Source organism: Erythrolamprus reginae, chromosome 1, assembly GCF_031021105.1.
Source record: "Erythrolamprus reginae isolate rEryReg1 chromosome 1, rEryReg1.hap1, whole genome shotgun sequence".
Lineage (NCBI taxonomy): Eukaryota > Metazoa > Chordata > Lepidosauria > Squamata > Dipsadidae > Erythrolamprus > Erythrolamprus reginae.
This window is the reverse complement of record NC_091950.1, coordinates 257,395,330-257,420,847: the sequence shown is the minus strand read 5'-3', so window position 1 is coordinate 257,420,847 and position 25,518 is coordinate 257,395,330. Positions and strand designations below refer to the sequence as shown.

The window sequence follows — 25,518 nt, the reverse complement described above, 5'->3', positions numbered from 1 at the left end:
TTGGCTGCAGCGGCGAGCGAAGCCAAGCTGGCAGCAATGTCGCCGCCGCTGCAGCCAACGCGCGCTACGATCTTCCGGGCCAGCCAGGCTCAGTCACGGAAGGCAGCCGCTTGGCCCGGGATGCTGGGCCGAAAGGAGCCGGGCTTGAAGATCGCAGCGCGCGTTGGCTGCGGTGGCGAGGGCTTGCGATGGAGGGTGGAGGAAGCGGCCATGGGAGGGCGAGCTGCCTCAGGGAGGAGGATCGGGCGGGACCAGGTGGGGGCTGGAATTTCTCCGCTGGGAAGAAGCGGCCAGGGCGAAGGGCGGGCGAGCGGCGAAGGGCGGGTGAGCGGGTGCTGGGGAGGGCTTCTCGCCCTCCCGCCAGCAAGAGGGGGAGCGAACGGCGTGGGCAGGCGAAGGGCGGGGCGAACGGCTCGGAAGCCCCTTTGGCGTTTCTTTCTGCTGCGGCCAAAGTCCGGGAAAAAAACGCCAAAGGGGCTTCCGAGCCGTTTGGCAATCTGTGGCTGAGGACAGCACCCACTCCGTACCTGGAAGCGTCACAGGTGAGAACTAATGGCAGACTAGGGGAATACTGAGCCAGGACACTGTTTGAGGTGAGTATCCCTTTGACCCCTCTGAAAGAAGCTTCCTCCCGCTCCCCCCAGTGCCAAACTGACCGCTTGTCCAGAAGCCTATGCAACGGCTCTGCCACCGAAGCCTTGTGCGGGATAAACACCGCATAAAAATTCAAGAGACCCAGGAAAGCCTGCAACTCCTCCTTCGACTGGGGTCTGGGGGCATCCCAAATGGCCCTAGTCTTTTCAGGGGTGGGATGGATTCCCTTTCCGTCCACCCTGAATCCCAGGAAATCAACCTCTGGAACCCCAAAGACACACTTTTTTGATTTGAGCTTCAGTCCCGCTTCTTGGAATTTGAGCAATACCTGCTTAACCCTGTGAAGAAGTTCGTCCTCGGAACTCCCTGAGACCAGCACGTCGTCAAAGTAGGGCACCGTGCCTTCCAGCCCATACAGCAACCGTTCCATCAACCCCTGGAACAACCCCGGTGCAATAGAGACCCCAAATTGCAGCCTGTGGCACCTGAACACCCCCCTATGCGTTATGATCGCCTGGGCTTCTGCTGTCAAGGGGTCTACGGGGAGCTGTTGGTAAGCCTGGGATAAATCAAGCTTGGCAAAGATCTTACCATTACCCAGAGTGTGAAGTAACTGCTGCACCACTGGAAGCGGGTATGAGTGGTGAGCCAGGGCCTTATTAACAGTGCACTTATAATCCCCGCACAGTCTCAATCCCCCATCCCCTTTGAAAGCGATGACCAGTGGGGTCTCCCAGACAGCCTGGTCAACCGGCTCCAACACCCCTTGTGCAATCAGACGGTCCAATTCGGCATCAACTTTCGGCCGGAGGGGAATGGGCACCCTGCGGGGCTTCAGCCTTACAGCTGGCACTTTGGGATCAAGGCTAAAAGTAATCGGGGTTCCCGTGTAGCAACCCAGCTTGTCATCGAAGACGGAGGGGAATTCCTTAGTAAGCCCTTGAAATACTGATTCCCCTCTCACAGCGTTCACCCCCGCAACAGAAAAACCCAAAGCCTTAAACCAGTCTAAACCCAGGAGGCTGGAGAACGGCCCGTCCACCACCATCAGAGGCAACCTGCCCATGAAAGATTTGAACATGACAGGGAATCTCCCTTCCCCCAACACCGGAATGGGCGCCCCTTGGTAGTCCCGTAAAGTCACAGTACATGGCTGCAACCGACTCCTGCTCAATCCGGGCATGCATTTCTTGATGGTGGCCCAGGAAACCAATGAATGCGCGGAGCCCGTGTCCACTTGCATGGAGCAATTGACGCCTCCCAGACGAACTGTCACGGAGATCTTGTCAGAAGAGCCTGAGGTTTTCCTCACGAACGTAGAAGCTGGGCGCGGGCTGCTATAGATGGCATTGCAGTCATCCCTCTTGGTGGAAGAAAATCTCCTCTGCCAACGGGGATTGGAACCTTGGAACTCCCTCTGCTCTCTAGGGGCGGCTGGAGGGGACCTCCGGGAACGGCAGACTCTTGCAATGTGGCCCCTGGCCCCGCAACGCCGGCAAGCCGCCTCTCTAAACGAGCAATTTGACCTATAGTGGTTTCCCCCGCAACCCCTGCAAGGGGACAGAGGGGCCCGGGGGCGGCTGGCAGGAGGCTCACGACCCCTGGAAGCACCCAGCCGGCATACCTCCTCCTCCTCAACTTCGCTGCCGCCCTCCTTTTCTGTAGCGGCTTTCGGGTTCTCTGGCACCGCTGGCACTTTAGCCGTTGCGTTCACCGAGCTGTCCATGGCTGCCAGGGATAGCGTGGAAAGCTCAAAAGCACGAGCTTCAGCCAAAGCTGTCTGAAAGGTCATATCCCGGGTGGCCAGCAAACGGCGTTTAAGGCGGCCATCCCGGACTCCGAACACTAGCCTGTCCAGCAAGTAATCATTTAAATCTGTAAACTCGCAATATAATGCAGCCCGGCGGAGAGCGGCCACAAACTCATTAATGGATTCACCCTCTGCCTGGTTTCTCTGATAAAAAACGTAGCGCCGGGCACACCGTGACGGGGCAGGGGCATAGTGATCTTGGAGAGTTGATAAGAAAGTCTCCCAAGGCACATCATGGATAGAGACGGGAGCGAATAAAGCTCTGGCAGTCTCGAACATCTCGGGGCCGCAGAAACCGAGAAAATAAGACCTTTTGCGGTCCCCAGAAATCTCGGTATACCCATTTGAAATTAGAAAACAGTCGAAGCGGGCAACGTAGGAATCCCAGGTCTCCCCTTGTGGGTTGAAAGGGGGAAAAGTAAGCTGTACAGACATTGTCACTTACTGCAGACACAGATGCTGGATGGAAATGCAGGGTTGAAATCTCGTCGCCAGTATAATAACTGAGGCCTTTTACCAGAACATGTGAGTTTAATCAGAACATGCCAACAGGGCAGGTACAGGCTTAAGAAGTACACAAGAGAACACAGACTTATATACAGGACGCCTTCTGAGGCAACTACCAATCATATACAAAGGAGGGTTCCCGCTTTAACAGTAACTATGCTTATGCGGCCAATCAGGACCCTGGAGAGGGATACGCGAGCTCGAATCTGACAGCCGGCTTATTGCTATGCAGACACAGCACACCTGGATCAGATTAGACTTGATAGGGAGGATCGGCAAGAAGATCGGGGAGCCAATGAGTTCCAGGGGGTGTGGCTTCAGGACCCACCCACAGCTGCAGGAACTTCAGGAAACTTTTCCTCAGCGTATCACAGGGAAGAAGAGGTGGGCCAGGCTCCCAAACCAATCCATCCGGCCGAGATCGAGAGGGCAGAACATCCCACAGAGCCCCGGCGCTCCGAGAGAATCTGTCGCAGACCTGGGTATTTAAAAGATTATGTCTGTGTCAGCCGAAGGGGCAGGAGTGCTGTGTCTGCATAGCAATAAGCCGGCTGTCAGATTCGAGCTCGCGTATCCCTCTCCAGGGTCCTGATTGGCCGCATAAGCATAGTTACTGTTAAAGCGGGAACCCTCCTTTGTATATGATTGGTAGTTGCCTCAGAAGGCGTCCTGTATATAAGTCTGTGTTCTCTTGTGTACTTCTTAAGCCTGTACCTGCCCTGTTGGCATGTTCTGATTAAACTCACATGTTCTGGTAAAAGGCCTCAGTTATTATAGTTCGCCGCTGCAGCCAACGCGCGCTACGATCTTCCGGGCCAGCCAGGCTCAGTGACGGAAGGCAGCCGCTTGGCCCGGGATGCTGGGCCGAGAGGAGCCGGGCTTGATCCGCTGAGCCTGGCTGGCCCGGAAGATCGTAGCGCGCGTTGGCTGCAGCGGCGAGCGAAGCCAAGCTGGCAGCAATGTCGCCGCCGCTGCAGCCAACGCGCGCTACGATCTTCCGGGCCAGCCAGGCTCAGTCACGGAAGGCAGCCGCTTGGCCCGGGATGCTGGGCCGAAAGGAGCCGGGCTTGAAGATCGCAGCGCGCGTTGGCTGCGGTGGCGAGGGCTTGCGATGGAGGGTGGAGGAAGCGGCCATGGGAGGGCGAGCTGCCTCAGGGAGGAGGATCGGGCGGGACCAGGTGGGGGCTGGAATTTCTCCGCTGGGAAGAAGCGGCCAGGGCGAAGGGCGGGCGAGCGGCGAAGGGCGGGTGAGCGGGTGCTGGGGAGGGCTTCTCGCCCTCCCGCCAGCAAGAGGGGGAGCGAACGGCGTGGGCAGGCGAAGGGCGGGCGAGCGGCAGCGAGGAGTTTGCGTGGGCGGTGGGGAAACTCCTCGCTGATGCCAGCAAGAGGGGGAAGACCCAGGGAAGCCGCCCAGCAGATGATCTCCCGGTTGCCATCTACGCATGCGTGCCCATAGAAAAAAAGGGCACGCATGCGTAGATGGTATTTTGACTTCCGGGTTGAAAAATCGCGAATTACCCTGTTCGCAATGATCGGGGACGCAATAACCGGGGGATCACTGTATACCAAGACCATCATGTATGTATGTATGTATGTATGTATGTATGTATGTATGTATATCACATGTTTTGCTTACATGTTTTAATTTATATATATATATTTTTAAAAACTTACTAGTTAAACCAGAATTTTGATAATGCATGCTGTTTAAGAGAGGCATAGATGCTGATGTTGATAGAATTATAATTCCATCCTGCTCTGTCAGAGGTGTGTTTGTTTTATCTTTAACAGAATACAGAATAAAGGCAACCACTAAGCTGGAACAATCCACAGAGTTTTAAAGTGTTAGATTTGAGCATAACCTTTTATGTGTTTAACCACTATGACTAATAACCCTATATAATAGCAATAACGATAAAGGGAAAGGTAAGTGACATAGATATAAGGAAAAAGTGTACATTCCCTGTAACACTCCTATAACTAATTATTGTGAAATTTTAAGTCTTAAATGATTAAAAATACACAAAATAATCATCATTAATTTACTCCATTCAGTTAATATTTAGTCTCGAAAGTACAAGTAGAACTAAATGCTAAATACTATTATATCCAGCACTCTAATGATGTTCAGCTGAAAAAAATTTTCCTTCAACTTGATATGAACCAATTAACTAATTGTTATTAAAACATAGAGAAATTGGTAAAATTATTCCCATTATAGAAACTGCTATAGACAGAACTCATTCATTAATTCCTCCACAAATGTTTCCCCAAAAATATGACCCTGCCTTATATTTTTTTGAACCCTGAAATAAGCGCTTCGTCTCATTGCCATGCACTCAAAAAGCCGATTGGATTTATTATCAGGGCATGTCTTATTTTAGGGGAAACAAGGTATATAAAGAAAAGCTCTGCTGCCCTTTAAACAAAATCCAATTTTCTATTTTAATATTAACAAGAACTAAACTACCGTATATAATTTACAAATATTATTAAACACACCAAGCTATTTATTAATCATGATTGTTATCACTGCCCACTTTGTTGTAAAAATTGCTAATCTCATTGAAATCTATTAACTTTTATAAAACTTTCACACACTGAATTGTCAAGTAACAACCAGGAACGCTCTTTATTTTCTAGAGTTTGAATAAAAAGATACATTTAATTGTATCACAATATCCATACTTAATCCATTTATTTTATACAGACTATGGGGACTCTCCATCCACCCCCACAGGCAGACCATCCATGCCCCAGTACTTGCCTTGCATCACAGCACTGGCCCACTCCTTCTCCCAGCAGTGGCACGGCCCCGCAGCGGGAGGTTGAGGTATGTGTTAGTGCCGCAGCTGAAAGGCGAGGCAGTTGTTGAATCTGGGCTGGCTACGGGGAGTCCTAGGGTAAACCAGTCCATGTGCGTGTGGCAGTTCCCCTGCCTCATGGCTGCGGCCCTGGCGTGTCGTTCAACCTCCCGCTCTGGTGCCACACTGGTGCTGGAAGAAGTGGGCCAGCTGTGACATAAGCTCCTGCTGCACATGGCTGCCAGTGCTGATGCTGTAAGGTAGTTTTCGGAGCATGGATAGCCTGAGGGTCCTGGGACCCCTGAAGTAAGCTGGTATACGCATGGGGCAGTTCCACTCCTCCTTGCCTCACTCCATGTAGGCGGCACTGCGAACAACCAGATGGAATGGGCGGGCAGGCGGCTGAGCAGGTGCTTCAATAGGGAAAACATGCTAGAGCTTATTTTGGGGATAGTCTTACTTTCAGGAAAACATGGTGGTATATGACTATAATTAACTAAGCGAACTAGAGTTTATAGAAAAACTGAATAATTTTACTCAGCAATTATCAGAATTTGCAAGGTAATACACGGCTCTACCCAAATGTAATAAGAATTTCGTAAGTTTAACTATTACTATTACTCTTTCTATTACACAAAAGATAAATTTAAACTTACGTGTTGAATAAGAATTCATTTTACTAAACCTTACTGATACTGCAATCTTTTTATTTTTTAAAAAAGCTGAATTGTTTCTCAATTTCTATTCTAATTACATATGTGAAATACTCACTAAAATACATCAAACATGAAATTATTGTTGTAAAGGACATGTTCTCTTGTGAACAAGACTGCAATAGAAATGTAAGTTCTTGAAATTTTCCTTAAAAATCAGTGAAATTTTATTTCAAACAGATATTTATCGTGTATTCTGTCCTACGTGTATCCAAAGAACTCAGTTACTAAAAAATTAACCTGTTTTACTTAAACAAGAGTTGTGCAATCATGCCATCTGCTACAAAATCATGTAATCAACAGCAAACAAAGTATATTTTTCACAAAAGCAGAAGAAAATCTGACACACTACCACCTTTTCTTGGTGAAATTACTTCAAATCAATTGTATACTATTAATATAAATAATAGCACAATTGTGCAGTTAAAAAACAGTTCAAAATAAATACTTCAGATTTTTTGAGAACATGGCATTTCTGCTAATCATTAAAAAAAGTTTTTTTTAAAAAAAGTCCAAAAACAGTCCAAAAGCAATACCTCTGCTTTAAAGATCCAACTCATTAATGCTTCTCTTAAAGGAACGACAACATTTTAGAGACTTATGCAGAGGCCTAAATAAAATCAAACTGCTTTAAAAAATAGAAAAGACTTGCCATGTTAATGAGGCATTCAAAATTACAATTCTTACTACAGAACAACTGAAAAGAAATATCAGATATTCTACCTGATATTTATTTATTTATTTGTTTGTTTGTTTGTTTGTTATCTACTATACCTATTCAAAGGTTAAAATATAATAGTGCTGGTACAGGGTTATATTCTTCTGGGTACAAGCACTGAAATGTTTTGAAATGTTTATAACAATTATCCCTAGCAAAATTCTCCAGCCTGATGTCTTCTGAGACTACCTAATTAGTTTTCCCAATCAAGAAGATATATGGCATAGTATAAGAAAAACAGGTAAAACAAATCTAGGAAAAAGAATTATGTCAACATGATTCTCTTGCACTGTCTGGGAAATTGTATAATTCAAAATGATATTCTTCAAGTAATGAAAAGACAATCCTAATAAAGAAAAAAAAGAGGCCAAATTATGGGGGAAAGCATGATAATTAATAAGAGAAGAGGAGCATCAATATTACTATGAGAGGAGGAGTATATCTCCAAAAGAGATTAAAGAGAAATGATAAAATACTAAATTGAATCAGAATTGGATAATTAAATATCAAGGGATAGAAACCAAGCTCAAGGAGGATTTGTAGATAACAAAAAACTTGATGCACTTTTTATCTTTATTCTATAATAGAAAGATACCCCCTGTCAGTTTGTATTAACTTTCTCAGAGAAAAATTTGTACCAATTGAGAAAACTGAGTAGCAGTCAACAATATCTTGAGAGATGACACACTAACAAATCACCAGGTCATGATCACATCCATCTGGGACTTTTGAAAAAACTCAAAGGTGAAATTGCTGACAGACTGGCAAAAATATGCAACTTGTCACTTAACCAGACAGTGCAAAATTGTATCCCATATGACACACAACTTTTAAAAGGATGATCCAAGGGAGATTTGGGAAATTATAGACAGACCACAGTCCACTTAAAATCTGTTCCATTCAAGTAGACAGAAATGATAAACAAAACAGAAAATACATCTATGGAAGAATATACTTGTGCAGATATAATTGCTGATATATTCTGTAAATAAAGATACAAAATAATTGATTAAAAAATAGAAACTAAGAGTAAAAATACATATTTTTTCAACAAAGCAAAATAAGGTACTTTGTCTGTATTAATGCTTTATAACTTCATATTACTGTATTCACAAGTAATCTGGACATAAAAGTAATTAGCTGTCAAATTTCCAGGCACGTAGTAAAATCCAAAAGTGATTGTTCCAGAAAGAGCTCAATTCATTTGGCAGAATGGTGAACCTAACAGTAAATGCAGTTCAATAAAATTAAATGTAATGAGATGAATTCTAGTGCCCAAAACTCTTAATTCCAATATATTCACTGATGTGGTTTGAACTGTCTGTATCTATCCAGAAAAAGGATGCTAAGGTCACAGACAATAATTCAAAGAAGTGTTGACTCATTTTATGGCAGCTATGAAAAAGGCAAAATCCATGCTAGGGATCATTAGCAAAGCAACTGAAAATAAAATTGCCAACACTGCAATGTCTTTATACAAATGTATGTTATACCTGCATGTAGAATGTGGTTCTGCTTGCTGACTTTGAAAAAAAAATTAACTGAGTTTTTAAACATGCAAAATGAATAGAGGAGTTATAACAGCTTCCTTCTGAAATAAACCTAGAGCTGTTTAGCTTGGAAAAAGAATGACTGAGCAGGGCTAGTAATCAAGGTATGTAAAGTGAAATTTGATGTGCATAATGTGGAATATTTTTCTCCTCTCTTAAAATTTTAGGGCTAGGTGTTATGGGATATAAGTTTAGATGATTTTAAGGGGGAGTATGGATAAATTTAAATAGGACAAATCAATCAAGCTTTAAATCTTAAAGAGCCAATTTCAACTCTAAATTGGGAAAATATGCCCCTAAATGTAAAAAAAAACAAGGGGAGGAAAAAAGTCTCCATTATCCTGCTTCTAAGCACCTGAAAGGCATCTGTAAAACTGTGGCAACTGTTGAAAAGAAAATACTGGACTACCCGGGTCTTACCTTGACCCACAATCATATTATACTCTGTTGCTGAATACTGCACACCTGTATGGGGAAGAAGTTGTCATACTAACAAGATTGATGTTCACCTTAATGACACTATGAGAACAATATCTGGAACCTTTACATCCACACCCCTCTCATGGCTAAATATTTTTTCTAAAATATTTTATCTCAGGTGACAGCAGGCAGTCCAAGAGTGGAAAAAGATAAATACGCCATTGACTCCTAGAGATCTTCTTCCAATACATAAAATATTAGAGTCACTATCTCTCACGAGGCTTAAGTCTAGAAAACCAATTTGGGACAGCATACTAGTCTTTAGGATATAAATGAAGAATGGTAATTAAGATGGGCATCTTTTAATAACCATAACCAAACGAACCATGCAGATCCAACAAACTAATTCCAAGAATACAGCTGTCCTGAAAAATATGGAGCCTCTGAAGAGAATCGGGACAGGTCATGGTAGAACTAAGGCAAAGCTCTTTAAGCGGGGAATGGCCCAGAGCCCACAGTATGATTGTGATGCTCTGGAACCAACCATAACATATATAGCTCAAGAATGTCTCCTCAGTAAATTTCAAGGCACTTGGGATGATCTCATCGCAGCCATGGGAGAAATAGTTAGATCCTTAGATACTGAATTATAATATCTATCCAATTCCAATTCTATAGCCCCATATTATGTTTACTTTTATGGTTTTATCAAAATATTTCATTCCTATATTATACTGTCCACATATTATACACTATATTAAACTATATTTATATAGCAGTGATTGCATGATCTCTGTAGATGTAATATGCTAAATAAAATAAACCCGAATCCAGCAGGGCATATTCTTAAGATGAGGCAGAGCAAGAATTCTAAATCTTATAGTACTAACACCACAGGAAAAGAACTAGATTTGCTGAAGAGTCAGTAGTAAGCATATATTGCTGTAGTGGAGAGATGCCCATATTGTTTAGTCAGTTTCTGTATTTTGGCCAAATAGAGCAGAGTCATTTTTGCAAATGGCTCCGGCTGCTTCCCCACCCCCCCAAAAAATTGCCTGTAGGATAAAACTCTTGGGGGGGGTACACAATTCTTTTTCTGCAACCTTGGTGTGAGGTCACTGCTATCTCAAATTGTAGATAGCATACTGACTCTACAGCTCAATACTTCATATTCAGAACTGGAAGAATTTCAAATGGTAATTCTTTAATAAGATTTCTAGCAGAAGTGAAGTGTTCTTTGTAGACAAGCATCTGTCATGAAAATTTCTCTTTTTTTCTTTTTTGCAGATAGTAAAGTTAATCATTCCTACTGAATCTACCTTCCCAAGATACACTGTTTCATGAAGTATCACCATAATTTCTAAATTGGTTTCACAGAGCATGCAACAAGTCAATATTAGTTCCCCATTAACAGAAAATCAAGTTCAGGGGGGGTGGGAAAGGAAACAAGAAACTGAATTGAAAACTTAGTGGCAAAGACAGAACCTCTCAATACAAGCAACTTAAATATGGGCAATGTCCAAATAGTTGGAACAAAAACAAACATGATAAAAAAAAGTAAATTTTAAGAACTCACAAAAAGCCTGCTGGGTTTTAATCCCACCACCTGCTCAAGGTTGACTCAGCTTTCTATCCATCCCAGGTGGGTAAAATGAGGACACAGATTGTTGGGGGCAATAGGCTGGTTTTGTAAACCACTTAGAGTGGGCTGTAAAAGCACTATGAAGCAATATAAAACTCTAAATGCTATTGCTATTTTGACTCCCAAATCGCAACATTCTGAGAAGAGCCAAGGGACAGCCCTCCGCAACCAGGGCAACCAGTGTTTCCCAAGCTTGGCAACTTGAAGATATCTGGACTGCAACTCCCAGAATTCCCCAGCCAGCATTCGCTGGCTGGGGAATTCTGGGAGTTGAAGTCCAAATATCTTCAAGTTGCCAAGCTTGGGAAACACTGTCCTACACAGTGCAAATCATTATTATTATTATTATTATTTTCACCACACACAACGTTCTCATTCCAGAAAGCTTATCTATATTTTCTCACTGAACTTTTATTTCAGGGATGATGCGGAGGGAAGGAGCAGGATCCTTCAATAGGACCACCCCTTCCCCTTTTCATCATGTCAACACACTTCCGTGAGGGGGGGAAGTGTTCTCAATCGTTCCCTCCTCCACTCAAAATCCAGAGTCTCAAGATAAAAAAATTCCTTCAGTTGTTGAGCGTTTCCGAGCGCAGGGAGGAGGGGGGGGCCAGAGCACAGGACGGGCATTGTATTTTAGACTCAACAGTTAACGAAAGTCCCTCCAGCCAGAAGTATTCAAACTCTCCATATTGAGAAACTGTACTGGTGTGCAAGTACCCATCTTCTTCTCTCCCCGGCCCAGCGCTTCTTTCCAAAGCAAAAAAAAGTGGGAGCAGGCTCCGGTTTTCCCACCCAAGTCCTGAGTTCTAATCCCTTCTCTTCCCTACCCGGGAGAGAGGTGGATTCTTCTCAAGTACTGTATAACGTGGCTTTCAAACACCCCAAAAGGATGTTGTAAAAAAGGGCGTGCATAAGTGCACCAGCGTGCCTACCGTCCCCTGTCCTAATGTTTCTCTCTTACTAGTATCATGTATATAAACATTGTTATATCTTTGTATACCACCCATACGTAACTGACTGACTACATAAATAAAAATAAATAAAAATAAAATAGATGTTGGGGTGCATCCCTGTTTGCCCTCAATATGAGACCTCTCCCCCCCGCCGCACCTTTCTCTAACCAGACCCCAGAGACCCCAAGCAAGCTGAACTCACCAACAAACTTTCCACATTGACTGGAGATCTGGGGTCCCGGATCATGGACTCCAACTTCCTCTGCCGGCTCGCCAATTGCCCATCCCCGGATACCGGCGGCGGGGAGGCCGACATTTTCGTCGCCTGCCTCGGCTGCTGGTGGTTCATTTCTCACGTCCGCGGCGGATCTCTCGCCGCCTTTTTTGTCCCTCTCTCTGCGTTCTCGGGCGCCAAAGCAAAACCCGGAGACTGTCGCTGAATTGGAAACCGGAGGAGGCGGCGGGCGGAGACTCTGCGCCGTCTCCAGCCCCGCCGATTGCTGTCCACTTCGGGGTCTCGCCGAGTTTGGGGGGCTGAAGGAAGTCAACAAATCCCGCCGGGCGGAGGAAAACGGGGATCGGTCCCGGCCTCACCCGGCCAGGCCTCTCTCTCCAGAGGAGCAGCCAGAGAGGGGCAAACGGACGACCTCCTCCTCCTCCTCCTCGCCTCCCGATTGGGGCGGGCACTGCTGCCGCTGCTCCACCCGCCCGCTTCCCAGGCATGAACACAACCCCAGAAAAGGGGGAAGGAAGGTGGGCGCCTGGAAGGAGAAGGGGAAAGGGAAGCCGCCCTGCCGCGCGCGGCCTTTCCTGTTTCTCCTTGGTCTCTCTGCAGCCACGAGGCGGGAAAGGAAGGCAAGTTACGACCGGGGCCCCCACGCTGCCTCGGCCATTTTGCACCAGGTCACTCACTACCCGTCGGGGAGAAGACGAAGGGGAGGGAGGGAGGGAAGGAGAGAAAGCGGCGGCGGCGGCGGGGCCCGACTTCCTCCCTCCCTCCTCCTCCTCTTCCTCTGTGCCTAGAAGGGTGGGAGGGCGTGCGGCTGGGCCCGCCTCGCTGGGTCTCTCTCTGGAGGCGTTTCTCTCTCAAGGGAGCGGGCTGCCCCGCGCTGACCTCCGCTAGTTGCCGCTTCGTCGTCGGCCGAGCGAGCGATTGAAGCTTCTGCCTTCTCCTCCTCCCCCTCCCCATACACCACCTTTTAATTGCAAATTAATTGTTTTGCCAGCGCCGGCAGGATTGCTACTCCTGCTACTACAGCGATGGCTTCCTCCTCGTTTACCCACAAGCCTTCGCTGGTAGAAAAGAGAGGCGGGCGGGCAGGCTAGAAGCAGCAAGAAAGAGAAGTCAGTACGGAGGGAATGTCTCTCTCTCTCCTCGGGGCATGCTACGGAATATATTGATATTATTATATAGCGATTGGTGCGGCCGGGCTGGTGCTATTCGCCTTAGTCGTCCGTCGTCCCCCCCGCCTTCAAAGGACTTGTTTGACTGAGTTCCAGGAATGGCACGCGCGACGATAGGCACAGACGTAATATAGGTGTGCGAGATACAAGCTGCCCTCAGGCCACCCAAAATAAGCGGGTGACTCCCTCTGCGTGCCGCTTTCTCCCTGGCTCAGCCGCCTCCCGCCGCCAATCGGCCGGTAGCAAAGGCGGGGAGGGAAAATAACGCGATAGCAACCGAAGTGGGATGCGATTAAAAGCCTCAAAAGAGGCGGACCGGCCGGTGATGCTGGCGGGATGGCACGCAGACCATATAAAGCTCTGAGGGAGACTTGAAGGTGGGCTTAAAAGCAACCGGCAGCATCGCTTGACAATCAGCTCGCCCGTTGTTAGTTGTTTTTGGGTGTTGAATCGGCTTGGGTTCGTCATGACAACAGCTAAGGTGCATGTGCGGCATCCCCATGAAGCGAAGTGGCTTAGCCAGGGAAATCCATCCTTCGCTGAGGTGACGCCACCGACTTCTGAGAGGAAAGCCGATATTTACAGTATTACCTTTGTTATTGTAGATAAAGGCTTATAAAGAAGCAGCGGAAACCCGCCTGCCTTGAATATCCAAATCAACCAGAGTACTGTACTTCTAGACCAGTGGTTCCCAACCTTTTTTTTGGCCATGCCCCACCTAAGCATCTCTAAAATCCTGAGGCCTCCCCCCCATGGCATATAATTCTTATTATATATATATATAATTATACACTGCTCAAAAAAATAAAGGGAACACTCAAAGAACACATCCTAGATCAGAATGAATGAAATACAGTGATCCCTCGATTAGCACGGTCTCGATTAGTGCGAAACGCTACAACACGGTTTTTCAAAAAATATTAATTAAAAAATACTCCACGTTTTTTTTGCTATACCAGTTTTTCCCACCCGATGACGTCATACGTCATCACCAAGAGTCACTTCTCTGTCTCTTTCTCTTTCTTTCCTGTCATTCTCTGCTTCAATCATTTTCTCATTTCTCTTTTTTTCTCCCCTTTTTTCTATAATTTCTCTCTCTCTTTCTTCCTCTCTCACACTCTCTTCCTCCCTCTCTCATCTCTTTCTTTCCTTCTCTCTCTTTCCTTCTCTCTCCCCCCCTCCACTTGCCCACGAGAAGAAAAAAAGCAACCTCTGCCGGGCAGCTCCCCTTGTGCCCCCGCTTTGTGCCTGCCTCTTGTCCCTCTCTTTTGGGGATTTTTTTTTCTTTTCTGTCTGAGTGCGTCTGTGTGAGCGCGAGAGAGGGAGTGCGTGTATGTGTGTGTGTGTCTGTTGCGGCTTGGGCTGGTCGGCCTCGGAGGCGGGAGAAGGCGAAGAGGTAGCAAGCGGGGAACCCGGCGGGGTGGATGGCGGCGGCGGCGGCGTGTGTGTGTGTGGTGGCCGCCTTCAGCTTGGGGTCGCCACCGGCGTGCTTGAAGGACGCGCCGCCGCCCGCCTTGGAGCCCTCGAAAGCCTCGTCATCTTCTGTGCTCTGCTCGCCGCTGCTCTCCAAGCGGGGCGCAGCGGCTGGGAGCACGCGCCTTTTCTCCCCTGCGTGGATCCTGGCTAGCCGTCGCGCCTCTCTTGAAGATTGGGAGCCTGGCGACGCGCTGTTTTCCCCCACCGAGGACAATCGGGGTAAACTCTTTTGGTTGGGAACCAACCGGCCCGGTGCTCTTTTGGCTCTCTTGGGGTTTCCCCTTTGCCTGGGCAACGGGGAAACTCCATCTTCGGCTCCGCGCTGCGGAGCAGATCAGCTGTTGGGCGGCCAAAGGAACCTTCCCTGTGTCTTCCCCGCTGCCCACATGCAAACTCCACCATCTGCGCATGTGCGGCCATGGACAAAAAAGGGCGCGCATGCGCAGATGGTGTTTTTACTTCCGCACCACTATAACACGGAAAATCGATTAGCGCGGGAGGTCTTGGAACGTAACCCCTGCGCTAATCGAGGGATCACTGTATTCTCATTGAATACTTTGTTCTGTACAAAGTTGAATGTGCTGACAACTTGTGAAATTGATTGTCAATCAGTGTTGTTTTCCAAGTGGACAGTTTGATATCGCAGAAGTTTGATTTACTTGCAGTTATATTGTGTTGTTCAAGTGTTCCCTTTATTTTATTTTTTAGCAGTGTATGTATGTATATATATATATAATTATTATTATATATAAATATATATATATAATTCTTATATATATATTATAATTATTCAAAAAGCGAACTACTCATGCGAAGGAAGCCTAAAAGGCTATTAACTAGGTTTAAACAAGGTTCCAATTGCCCCCATTAAAAATGAAATTGCCCCCCTGTGGGGCGTGGGCCCCATGTTGGGAACTAGAGTCTAGATGAAAATATTCATTCCCATGATGTCTTCTGGCTAGGGTGGGGTTTATGATATACAGTACAGTACTATGTTTGGATTTCAAAATGGCTTTCCTTTCTTAAAAATTATTGCTGAAGTGATATATGAGAATTAGAGACGAGGGGGTAAAGACCCAGATGACGAAAAAAGGAAATGGTGGTAGCACTAGATCTAAGATGTTTAATTAGATAAAGGCTAATGTGTTTTTCTATATACTTTAAATGTTGGAGCTAGGGAATTTTATGTTGTTAGTAGATAATGAAATTTTATATGTAATGAAATTTTGTATGTATAGACAGATATTGAAATATTAGTTTCTGATGTCTATAGGTTAATGTTTTTTTATTTATTTAGTTTAAATATGGAGAAATGAGGATAAGATTATTTAAATGGAAAATAAAACTTATGAGACTCCTTAAAATGTTTTGTTTGAGAAGGAAATGGTACATATATTGTTATTTTTAAGCATTGATGTTGTGTTTTCCATCTATGTATGGAGAAAAATTAAAAGTGGTGGAGAAATTATTTTAAAAAAATTATACCTCCCAAAAAGTCTTCCTTTTTACTGGTAGCAAAGGGTAGTTGTGAGCATGCATAGAATACTTTATTCACCTTCAGAAGTGCCCCTCCTAGTTAAAATTAATGGCATTCCAAAATGAAAATGGCCAATGCGATGTTTTGGATAATGAAAGATTACTTGTTAGCTCCCCAGCAGGAAGCAGGTTCTGATCCAATTAGTGTATTTTGTGCCCCAAAGCCTTGTTCAAGCCAGATGATACTGAAAGGAGAGTCTTGAAGAAAGGAAGCCATCCAGATCTGACCACAAATGATACGAAATGGTTTTTAAATTGTTTTTCTTTTTAAATGTTTTAATATTAATAATGTATGTTCTGGGTTTTTTGGTTGTGAGCCACCCAGTCTTTAGAGAGTTGGGCGGCATACAAATAAAACTAAATAAATAAATAAAATTTGATTCACCTTACCTTCTCAGACATGACATTTCTTTCTTCAGCTATGTAGACCTGTATTTTTCAAACCTGGCATATTCAGGTTGTGTGAAGTTCAACTCCGGAATTCCCCTGGTAGCATGTTGGCTGGGAGATTCTGATAGTTGAAGTCTACTCATCTTAAAATAATTGCAAAATGTGAAAAATACTGGTATACAGTGTTCCCTCGATTTTTGCGGGGGATGCGTTCCGAGACCACCCACGAAAGTCGAATTTCCGCGAAGTAGAGATGCGGAAGTAAATATCCCATCTTTGGCTATGGACAGTATCACAAGCCTTCCCTTAACACTTTAAACCCCTAAATTACCATTTCCCATTCCCTTAACAACCATTTACTCATCATTATTACTGGTACTCACCGTTGAATAAGACACTTAGTGATTCTGATATTTATAAACATAATTATTTATTAACAATTATTTTTTTTGTTATTTATTTGCAAAAATTATTAGTTTGGCGATGACGTATGATGTCATCGGGCAGGAAAAACCGTGGTATAGGAAAAAACCCGCGAAGTATTTTTTAATTAATATTTTTTGAAAAACCGTGGTATAGGCTATTCGCGCAGTTCGAACCCGCGAAAATCGAGGGAACACTGTAGACTGAAGAGCTCTCTAGAATAAAAGTTGTAAATGTCCAGCACAAAAGGATTTCCTGCCTTTCCTGACAGCTTATAAAGAAACTACAGTGTGGCTAGAAGTTAGTTTTGGTTTGAAGTGATTCCATAAGATTTGTTTAAAAAATCAGGGCCTGGATACCAAAAGAATAGAAGATGCTCTGGAGCTACAGGGTGATGATTCAGATAAAACCTCTTGGAAATTTTGCAGCAAACTGATTAATGCAAAAATCTGTAACACTTTTTTTTTCATACATGTAAACAGATATTATATTGAAATCTTTCAGTGCAGTGCATTTAATGCTAGGTAAGGTCTAGTTAAATGTTCAAGGATATTATATGCAGGTATAGCCTAAAAGAGCTCACAAGGAAATGGTGCATTGAAGTTGTTATTATCCTATCTTTTTCACCTGCTTTCAGATCTTACCTATTTAATCTTATATAAGAACATGCTTTCTCATTAAAAGATCCTGAAAACTAAAACAGCATTGCAGTAAAGATTCATCAAGTAATAGCATTGCCCCTCAAGTACCAGCTATGTCATCTTTCCTTTTACATGAAAAAAAGAAAAAGAAAAATGTGAATATTAGAAGCCAAGAGAAATCTAAGTTTTAAATCTTCAGAAGCCTATATTTATTTAAATCAATGTGATAGAAAACATGAAGGCATTGACTCTGGAACAATCAAATGAGAGATATGATCTCATTGCTAGTTTTATTGTGCAAAATTTTTGGAGGGAAAAAAATCCCAATTCCAAATTACCACTAAATGAGGCAATTACTACATGTACTAATTTCCCAGAAAGCTTTTTAAAATGGTGGATTTAAATGGATAAGCAGGTCTAAATATTAAAAATGAATATTGTTTAAAGTATAGTATTGATTTCATTATAAACTATCAATCTGGTAAAAGAAACTATAGTAGGAAACAGTTTCACTGTTATTTTTACTTAGGCCAATTAATCCCATACTTCTCTATTAGTAAAGTATAGTCTGGGGCCAACTTGAATGAGGACCTCCCAGTTCTAGCTTTAGTCAGGAAAGAAACTGCATGGAAAACATCCAAACAATAGATCAAACCAAGCAAATCTGATGACATCTCCTGGCAGTCAAAACAATCAGCATAATAAATGAACAGCAGGCCTTATATCATGTTTAGCCATCTTCTAAGGCAGACCTGGGCAAAGTGCGGCCCGCTGTCTATGACCGGTCCGCCGAAGTTGGAGTCCGCTCCAGTGCAAGGATGAAAGAGCTCACCGCGTCTGCCGGGACTCCTCCAGTTCCTGCTTTCCTGATGAATCATGAGGAAAGCAGGAACCGGAAGAGTCCCAGCACATGCGTTGAGCTCTTTCATCCTCGCACTGGAGCAGACCCCGACTTCCTACCAAGAGCGGCCGAGCACAGAAACCATGCAAACACTCCAGCGCAGTGACTGTGGTGCACCGTGTTGCCGTAAAGCAAACAACTAGGGGTCTGTAGAGTGGATCTGGGTGTTTAAATCAGGCGAAGGTCTGGGTCTTTACAGTATTGGGTAGAACTGAGTTAATTATATTAGTCCGCCCTCTAAAACCATCCCAAATTCTCATGTGGCCCCATGGCAAAATTAATTGCCCACCCCTGTTCTAAGGGGACGTCTCCAGTTTTGGAGATATGAGTGTCACTTATTTAATGGTGCCATTCTATCAAACAACCAGCTTTCCTTCTCAAACCTTCAGTTTTATATCAATGTGCAACTATCATCCATGCTGCCCTTCATTCTCCTATTGAGCTGGCCAGCATTTCCAAGCACATACCACTCCAAAAGCCCCCCAAAATGGCAGCCACATATGACTCCACCACTGCCCTCATTCTTCCTTTATCAGCTTGATATCTTCAGAGAACAAGAGTTGGGCTGGGGGAGCAATCAAGAGGAAGGATGGTAGCATGTTGACCACAGGAGGGAAGAAATAACAAAAGTGAGGAGGCAGAGCAAGACGGGAGTTTCCATCAATAGGTTCTGCAGTTCCAAGACATCACCACTGCATTTCTTCTGGAGGAGGAGATGAACTAATGGTTAATCAAATTAACTGCATCCATCACAATGCTGCATTAGTTGCATGTCAAAAGATGCTAAATAGTATGTTAGAGGACTGGTGTATTATTGAATACCGACTGTAAACTCAACTGTGGCTGTAAGGTAACATGAATTGTTTTACATGAGGTTATCGTGGTATCTCAAATGAGATATCTCTTTGCCATTGATATGAATGTTTTATGGTGGCTTACAGCAATATTTCCTCATCTTGGTGTGAAGAAAGTTCATTCTATTACGTCCTTCTTATGCCCAAACATCTGAAATGAAAAAAAGAATGGTTGATTCCTTAACTTACATGCCACTGTTCTACAAACTCCACACCGTATCTCCATGATAATGTTAGCCAGGTATAAAATCTCATATTTATAGCTTGTTATCAATATGCATATCTTTCCCATCTTAAAAGGGAGTCCAGAGCCTTTATAACTCACAAAGACTGCAATTCTTAAAGAGCCTGGGTTAAGAGGCAAACTTGCAGTGTTCTCTGCTCCATTTCCTTTCCTCCAAAATTTCAAGGCTTTTTAAACAGGAAGGTCAAGTGTGGTTCAGAGGAAGGATTGTTCTTCTATCCCCTCTCTTGTCCCAGACTGTAACACAAAGAAGGTGGTGACTCACTGTTCTCTTTTCTTTTAATTTCTGGAGACAGAGCTGCCAAAAGAAGTCATTTTGAATACCTGAGGGAAACCAATTAGATAAGATTACACTAACTATTTCAAATGGCAATATAGGTATAAGCCATACTGTCTCAAAACTCATTTAGGGTTTCAAAATAATATCTGAAAAACATTTACTTTTCAGATTCATGGGCATAATTCAAAATACCAAATCTTTTTTGTCTCTTGCTGACATGTCCTAGTGTTGAATAGCTATTTATAAAGCTTTCTAACAATGAAGTTTATTCCCCAAAAGAACAATTTGATATAACTTATAAAGAGTTGTATTACCTCATAGATGAGTGTTCTGATAAAATAGAATATGAATCGGACAATCATAATAATAATACAGCAATAACTTTTACCAAAACTAGAAAAAAAAATAAACTGCTGATTTGGAAAAGAAAAATTATCAGAGAGACAAACATTTGTCAAGTTCTCAGGCAGTTGTCAATTCCAATAACAGAAAGATAAAAGTAAGTTCATCTTCCTTCCAAAACTATTGAGCAAGCATGATGTCACACAATATTTACAAAGAGAATGTCAATTTGTGATGGAGTGCTTTGAAGTCTCTGGACACTATAAACTTTGTAATCAAAGTAACTGCTTTGTGAGAACAGCAGACATGGGAGTGTGGAACAGTGTAGCCAAGGGACGAGATAAACAACATGGCCAACTTTTGTTCCTTTAAAAGAAAATGATCTGCAGAAAATTTGTTCTTGGTATGAATCAAACTCATTCTTGAACTCTAGATCCGATTTATTAAAGACAAAAGAGTCTTCGGAGAGGGGCGGCATACAAATCTAATAAATTATTATTATTATTATTATTATTATTATTATTATTATTATTATTATTATTATTATGCCCTTCACATACACACACACACACACACAAGAAATCACATCTGATCCCTATAACACATTTGTCTGCATGAGCATAATGTGAAAGCATGAACACCTATTGTCTAGTGCTCTTCATAAGCCAAAATCATCAGGTTATGATATGCCATCCTGCCTGCCTATCTACCAAAAGGATTTTATATTAATCTAATTAACATTCTCTCAATACAAGTTCCTCAATGAAAGATGCAATCCTACTTCAAGAGTTCCACCAATGGAAAACTCACCACCTTCATGGATTCCACTCTTATTTTTATCATTAGAAAGTTTCTCCTAAATTTGTCAAAACCAAGTTTTATAATCCAGCATTTTGGTAAAACTACTCCTTTTTCAGCCACTATTTTTCTGCATATTTAAAAACAGCTGTCTTAATCTTCTAAGCTATATATATCCCATCCTTCCAAGGTGGGTAAAATAAGGACCCAAATTGTTAGTGGCCATATGCTCACTCGGTAAACCCCTTAGAGAGGGCTGTAAAGCAGTATATCAGTCTAAGTGCTATTGATACATGGATGCATGCTTCCATTAATTCTTGTGATAGGACATGTTGATGGTGGCCAATGTTTTCTTTTAGATGTCTTTTGACTGAGCCAAAATCCTAGTATTCCCTGGCAATTCCTATCCAAATACAAAGACAGCCACATATATTGCATTGTCCACATGCAGGTGCTCTATACTGGAAGGTTGTCCTCCACCCTCTTATGGCAGTCAAGGCCTCCAGTTCAGGCAATCCTTTGACACTGGGAGGAAAGGGCCTGTGTCAACAGAGTTGAGACAAGAACTTGCTTAGCTCCAGTTGGTCAGACAAGTCTGCTGTGGGTCTGTCTCTTTAAATCTGGTTCTGGGGCTTGGCACACCTGTTCTGCGAGACGGGCTGGCGGCAAGGAAGACTATTTCTGCAGTCATCTTGTTCTTTTTAACTGGGTTGGTTGACTCTTTCACAGGTGACCTAGAAATGGACTGACCCATCCCTGGTTTAGAAATGCAATTGGAAAATTGCATTTTCATGTCATAGCGGGTAATTCCCTTCACAGTCACCTTGATCCTCACTTCGTGTCTTAATATAAAGTTTGTAGGATAGTGTATAGCTCTAGGGGTCATCGGTGGTCTCTCAGTTTGGAGATTTTCTTGCAGATGTTTCATGAGAGCCCAACCCTTTCTCTGTTTCCAGCTCTTCAACAAGATAGGCTCAAAATTAGCAGCTACCTCTGTTCTCTTTTGCACTTCTTTTATTGTAAGCATTAAATGATTTCAGCAGCTTCTTTTGTGCCAACATTGATGCTTTATTTTGTTGTTTTGAATGTGGGTTAACTGCCAAGAAAAGTGAAGATACGTAAAAGAGCCTTGGATGGTCTTCTGTTTCACTGCAATGAAACGTCTAAGATCCTCATATTTTCCAAACATCCCGTATCATCGAACTGACAAATGGAACAGCTCACCACCTAACAAGTCTCAACCTTTAAATACCTAGGGGTGGTTTCACATACTTTCAGAGCCCAAAATGCCCATCACAATTATGTATCCCAAAGGGCGCAGAAGTCAGCCTCAGCAATAAAGTTCTTTTATTTTAATCCAGATAAAATAGTTCATTCCAGCTGTTCTTAAATTATTTACAATTTTGCCTAGTTCAATTAGATTTCCATCATGAAATGGCAACATGAATTCAGAAGAGCTTTATCCTTGGCTCATTTTAACCACAAGTACACAATTAGAAGGAAAGTACAAGAAAATCTTGTCAAACCATGGCATCTTTATGAAGCAGATGCAAGCTATTATGATTCTATTATTTAAAAAAACCTACTGCCTGTGTTTTGTTATGCAGCCAGTTCTACAGGAACATGCTTTTGCAATTGATTTTTCCTCCTTTTCTCAAAATTACTCATTTTACTTACATCACCTATTAAGCAACACAAATGTGTTTTCTTTAAGTGCTGCTGAGTTTTGTTATGTGGTGTGTAAACTCCACCTACTGTGAGTCTTAATGGTTAATGGTTGCGCACTGCTTAATCATATACTTTATTTTCTGACTGACTGTAATGAAGTCTAGCCTAATCTAATCTTAGGATAATGGCAGTGTAAACATGTTTTAAGCAAATTTATTTAAAGATATAATTAATGTTTATAATTACATCACACATGTCTTTTCAATTGCAGCCCTGAATTGTAAGAGGATCATGTTAGAAACCTTTCAATCACTCCAGCTGTCTACTACAAGGAACGAGAAGGGGACGACTAGCAGTAAGATGAAAGCTCAGTTACAGTGGCGAAGAGTACATCATTGGAGATTTGGAATAGGGATAGGTTGTCATAGTTCAGAGTTTTTCCTTCTTATTATGTTGTGCTAATATGCCTTCTTGCTTTCAGTTCCTGGCAAATTCCACTTACCCTTCTCATAAGCGGGCCTTGAATATGGAATATGGAATTAAATGTAAGAAAAGGGGTATTGATTCTTACCTGATGCGCCCTTTTTCCAAGAATCGAAGGAAGAGTCCAGGATGGGTTACTCTAGCTCCATAGTTCTATAGACTGGGTTGAATTTTCTGAGGATCCACCTGCCTGATGAAGCTTCCTCAGCTGACATGTCTGAAGTGAATGGTGCAAACTTCCAGTAGAATCCACAAACTCCTCAGAAGCCTGCAGAAACTCCTCAGAAGCCTGCAGAAAACCAAATCCTCCAGCGGCTGATTAAACCAAGACCAAGGGTGGGACTGGACTCTTTCTTCAATTCTTGGGAAAAGGGCCTATCAGGTAAAAACCCATTCCCCTTTTCCCTCATATCGAAGGAAGGGTCCAGGATGGGACATATCAAGGTAGTCCAGTAGGGCAGGCAAATACTTATTCATGGATCCTCGGTACCTCATGTATCCGCTGCAGCACATGCAGGCCAAACACTGCATAAGTCGAGGCAAACGAGTCGGTGCAGTAGTGACGGATGAACAGAGACTGATGTCCATGTCACTGCCTGGCAAGCCTCCTCAATCGTAGCCTGCATAGACCAGGCAGCATTCGTAGCCACACTCCTGGTTGAATGCACCGTCACTCCATGAGACACGGGAAGAGACTGTGACTTATAAGCATGAGCGATGCAGGCCCGAAGCCACCGTAGAAGGTGAAATCTTGTTGCCAAGCAATCAAGGTTGAAAAGATACAAACAAGGCTTCCTTTTTCCTGATGGTGGTTCTGCGGATGTAGATGTGAAGAGCCCTTCGCACGTTCAACATGGGCCACTGGACCTCCAACTTGTGGCATGGATCGGACAGAAAGTGGACAAAATCAGCTCCTTGGTGCAATGGAAGTTGAAGTTGACTTTGGGCAGGAACACCGGGTCTACCCACAGAACCATCCTATCCATATGGAAGACGCAAAGGTCTCTACCTTCCTGACATGATGGCCATCAAGTACACCACCTTTCATGATAAAGGTTGTAGGGAAGCCTCCCTCAAATGGAGGCTTAATTAGAGCCTGCAACACCAGGATCAAATCCCAGGTGGGATAGCAGTTAATGGGCAGGAGTCTGAGATTAAGCCTCCCCCAACACAAAAAAAGGTAGACCCCAGAGTCCCAACTGAGACCAAGGCCATGACCTGCCATCTCAACATGCTGAGAGAAAGGTCCTTTGTGAGATCACCCTGAAGGAAATCTAAGATATGTTCAACTGCCCCCCCCAAGGGTCCAATTGGCGCACACCGCACAGACACAAAAGGTTCTCCAGGTTGCTTGCTAAATATATGCAGTAGGCCATCTGTCTGCTTGCATTGTCCGGATGACATCTATGGAAAACCACTCCCAGATTAGGAGGCTCCGCTCAACCTCCAGACAGCTAGCTGGAACCACTGGGGGTCCTGATGGTAAACAGGACCCTGGTTGAGGGATAATTGATCCAGAGGAATTATCTGATCTCTGGGGGGACCTGATTCCAGAGGGTCAGGGCCGCCACAGAGAAGGCTCTTCCCCTGGGTCTCGCCAGCCGACATTGTTTAGTCGACGGGACCCAGAGAAGGCCAACTCTGTGGGACCTAACTGGTCGCTGGGATTCGTGCGGCAGAAGGCGGTCCCATAGATATTCTGGTCCGATGCCATGAAGGGCTTTATAGGTCATAACCAACATATGGGCTTTTGTGGCCACATTGTCTGTCAGAAGGAGAACATGTTGACCCTCAACCCCCTTGAAAGGACTTGAGGGTCAACCAGGCCGCCCTGAGCTTCAGTCAGTTGATGTTGTGCTGGAGCTCTGATGGAGACCACCTGCCCTGTGCAACCTGGGAGTCAACCAAAGTGGACACCCCAGCCAAGAAGGCTGGCATCTGAAGTCACCAACAGTCTCACCAAGTGATGGAAACAGCAGTCCTTCTCTATGGTACCCAATACCCACCAACTGAAAGACCGCAACACTGCCAACAATCTGAATCCTGACAAGCGATGAACTGCAACCTTCCTGCTGATGAGGTAGCAGCAGCATTGGAGTGGCCTAGCGCAGAAGCGGGTCCAGGAAACGATGTCCAGGCATTAAATCATCTTCCTTAATAGCTGCGACAGAAGTACAATCAGAGCCTCTCTGGCCCACCAGGGCCTGAATGCTGTCCTGTCATTGCTGGGAAAGAAAAACGTGACTTAAGACAGTTTCAATCAGAGCCCCTAGATGGACTAGTCTTATGGTAGGAACCAGATGACATTTAGACAGGTTCACAGAAAAACCATAGTCCCTCAGGGCCTGAATTGTAGAGGCCTGA

At 44.0% G+C, this 25,518-nt stretch overlaps 1 protein-coding gene across 2 annotated transcripts in view; it reads right to left on the bottom strand.

Annotated features, from left to right (window-relative positions):
• Window positions 1-13,008, bottom strand: part of ROCK2 (Rho associated coiled-coil containing protein kinase 2) — a 152,077-nt gene extending 139,069 nt beyond the window's left edge. Inside the window, exon 1 of one of the 2 annotated variants that reach the window (XM_070732867.1) lies at window positions 11,917-13,008. In XM_070732867.1, the coding sequence (XP_070588968.1) occupies window positions 11,917-12,063 (147 nt within the window). In that variant the 5' untranslated portion in view covers window positions 12,064-13,008. The remainder of the gene's footprint in view (window positions 1-11,916) is intronic. The other variant, XM_070732866.1, reaches the window with a different exon arrangement.
• Between the last annotated feature and the right edge of the window lie 12,510 nt (window positions 13,009-25,518).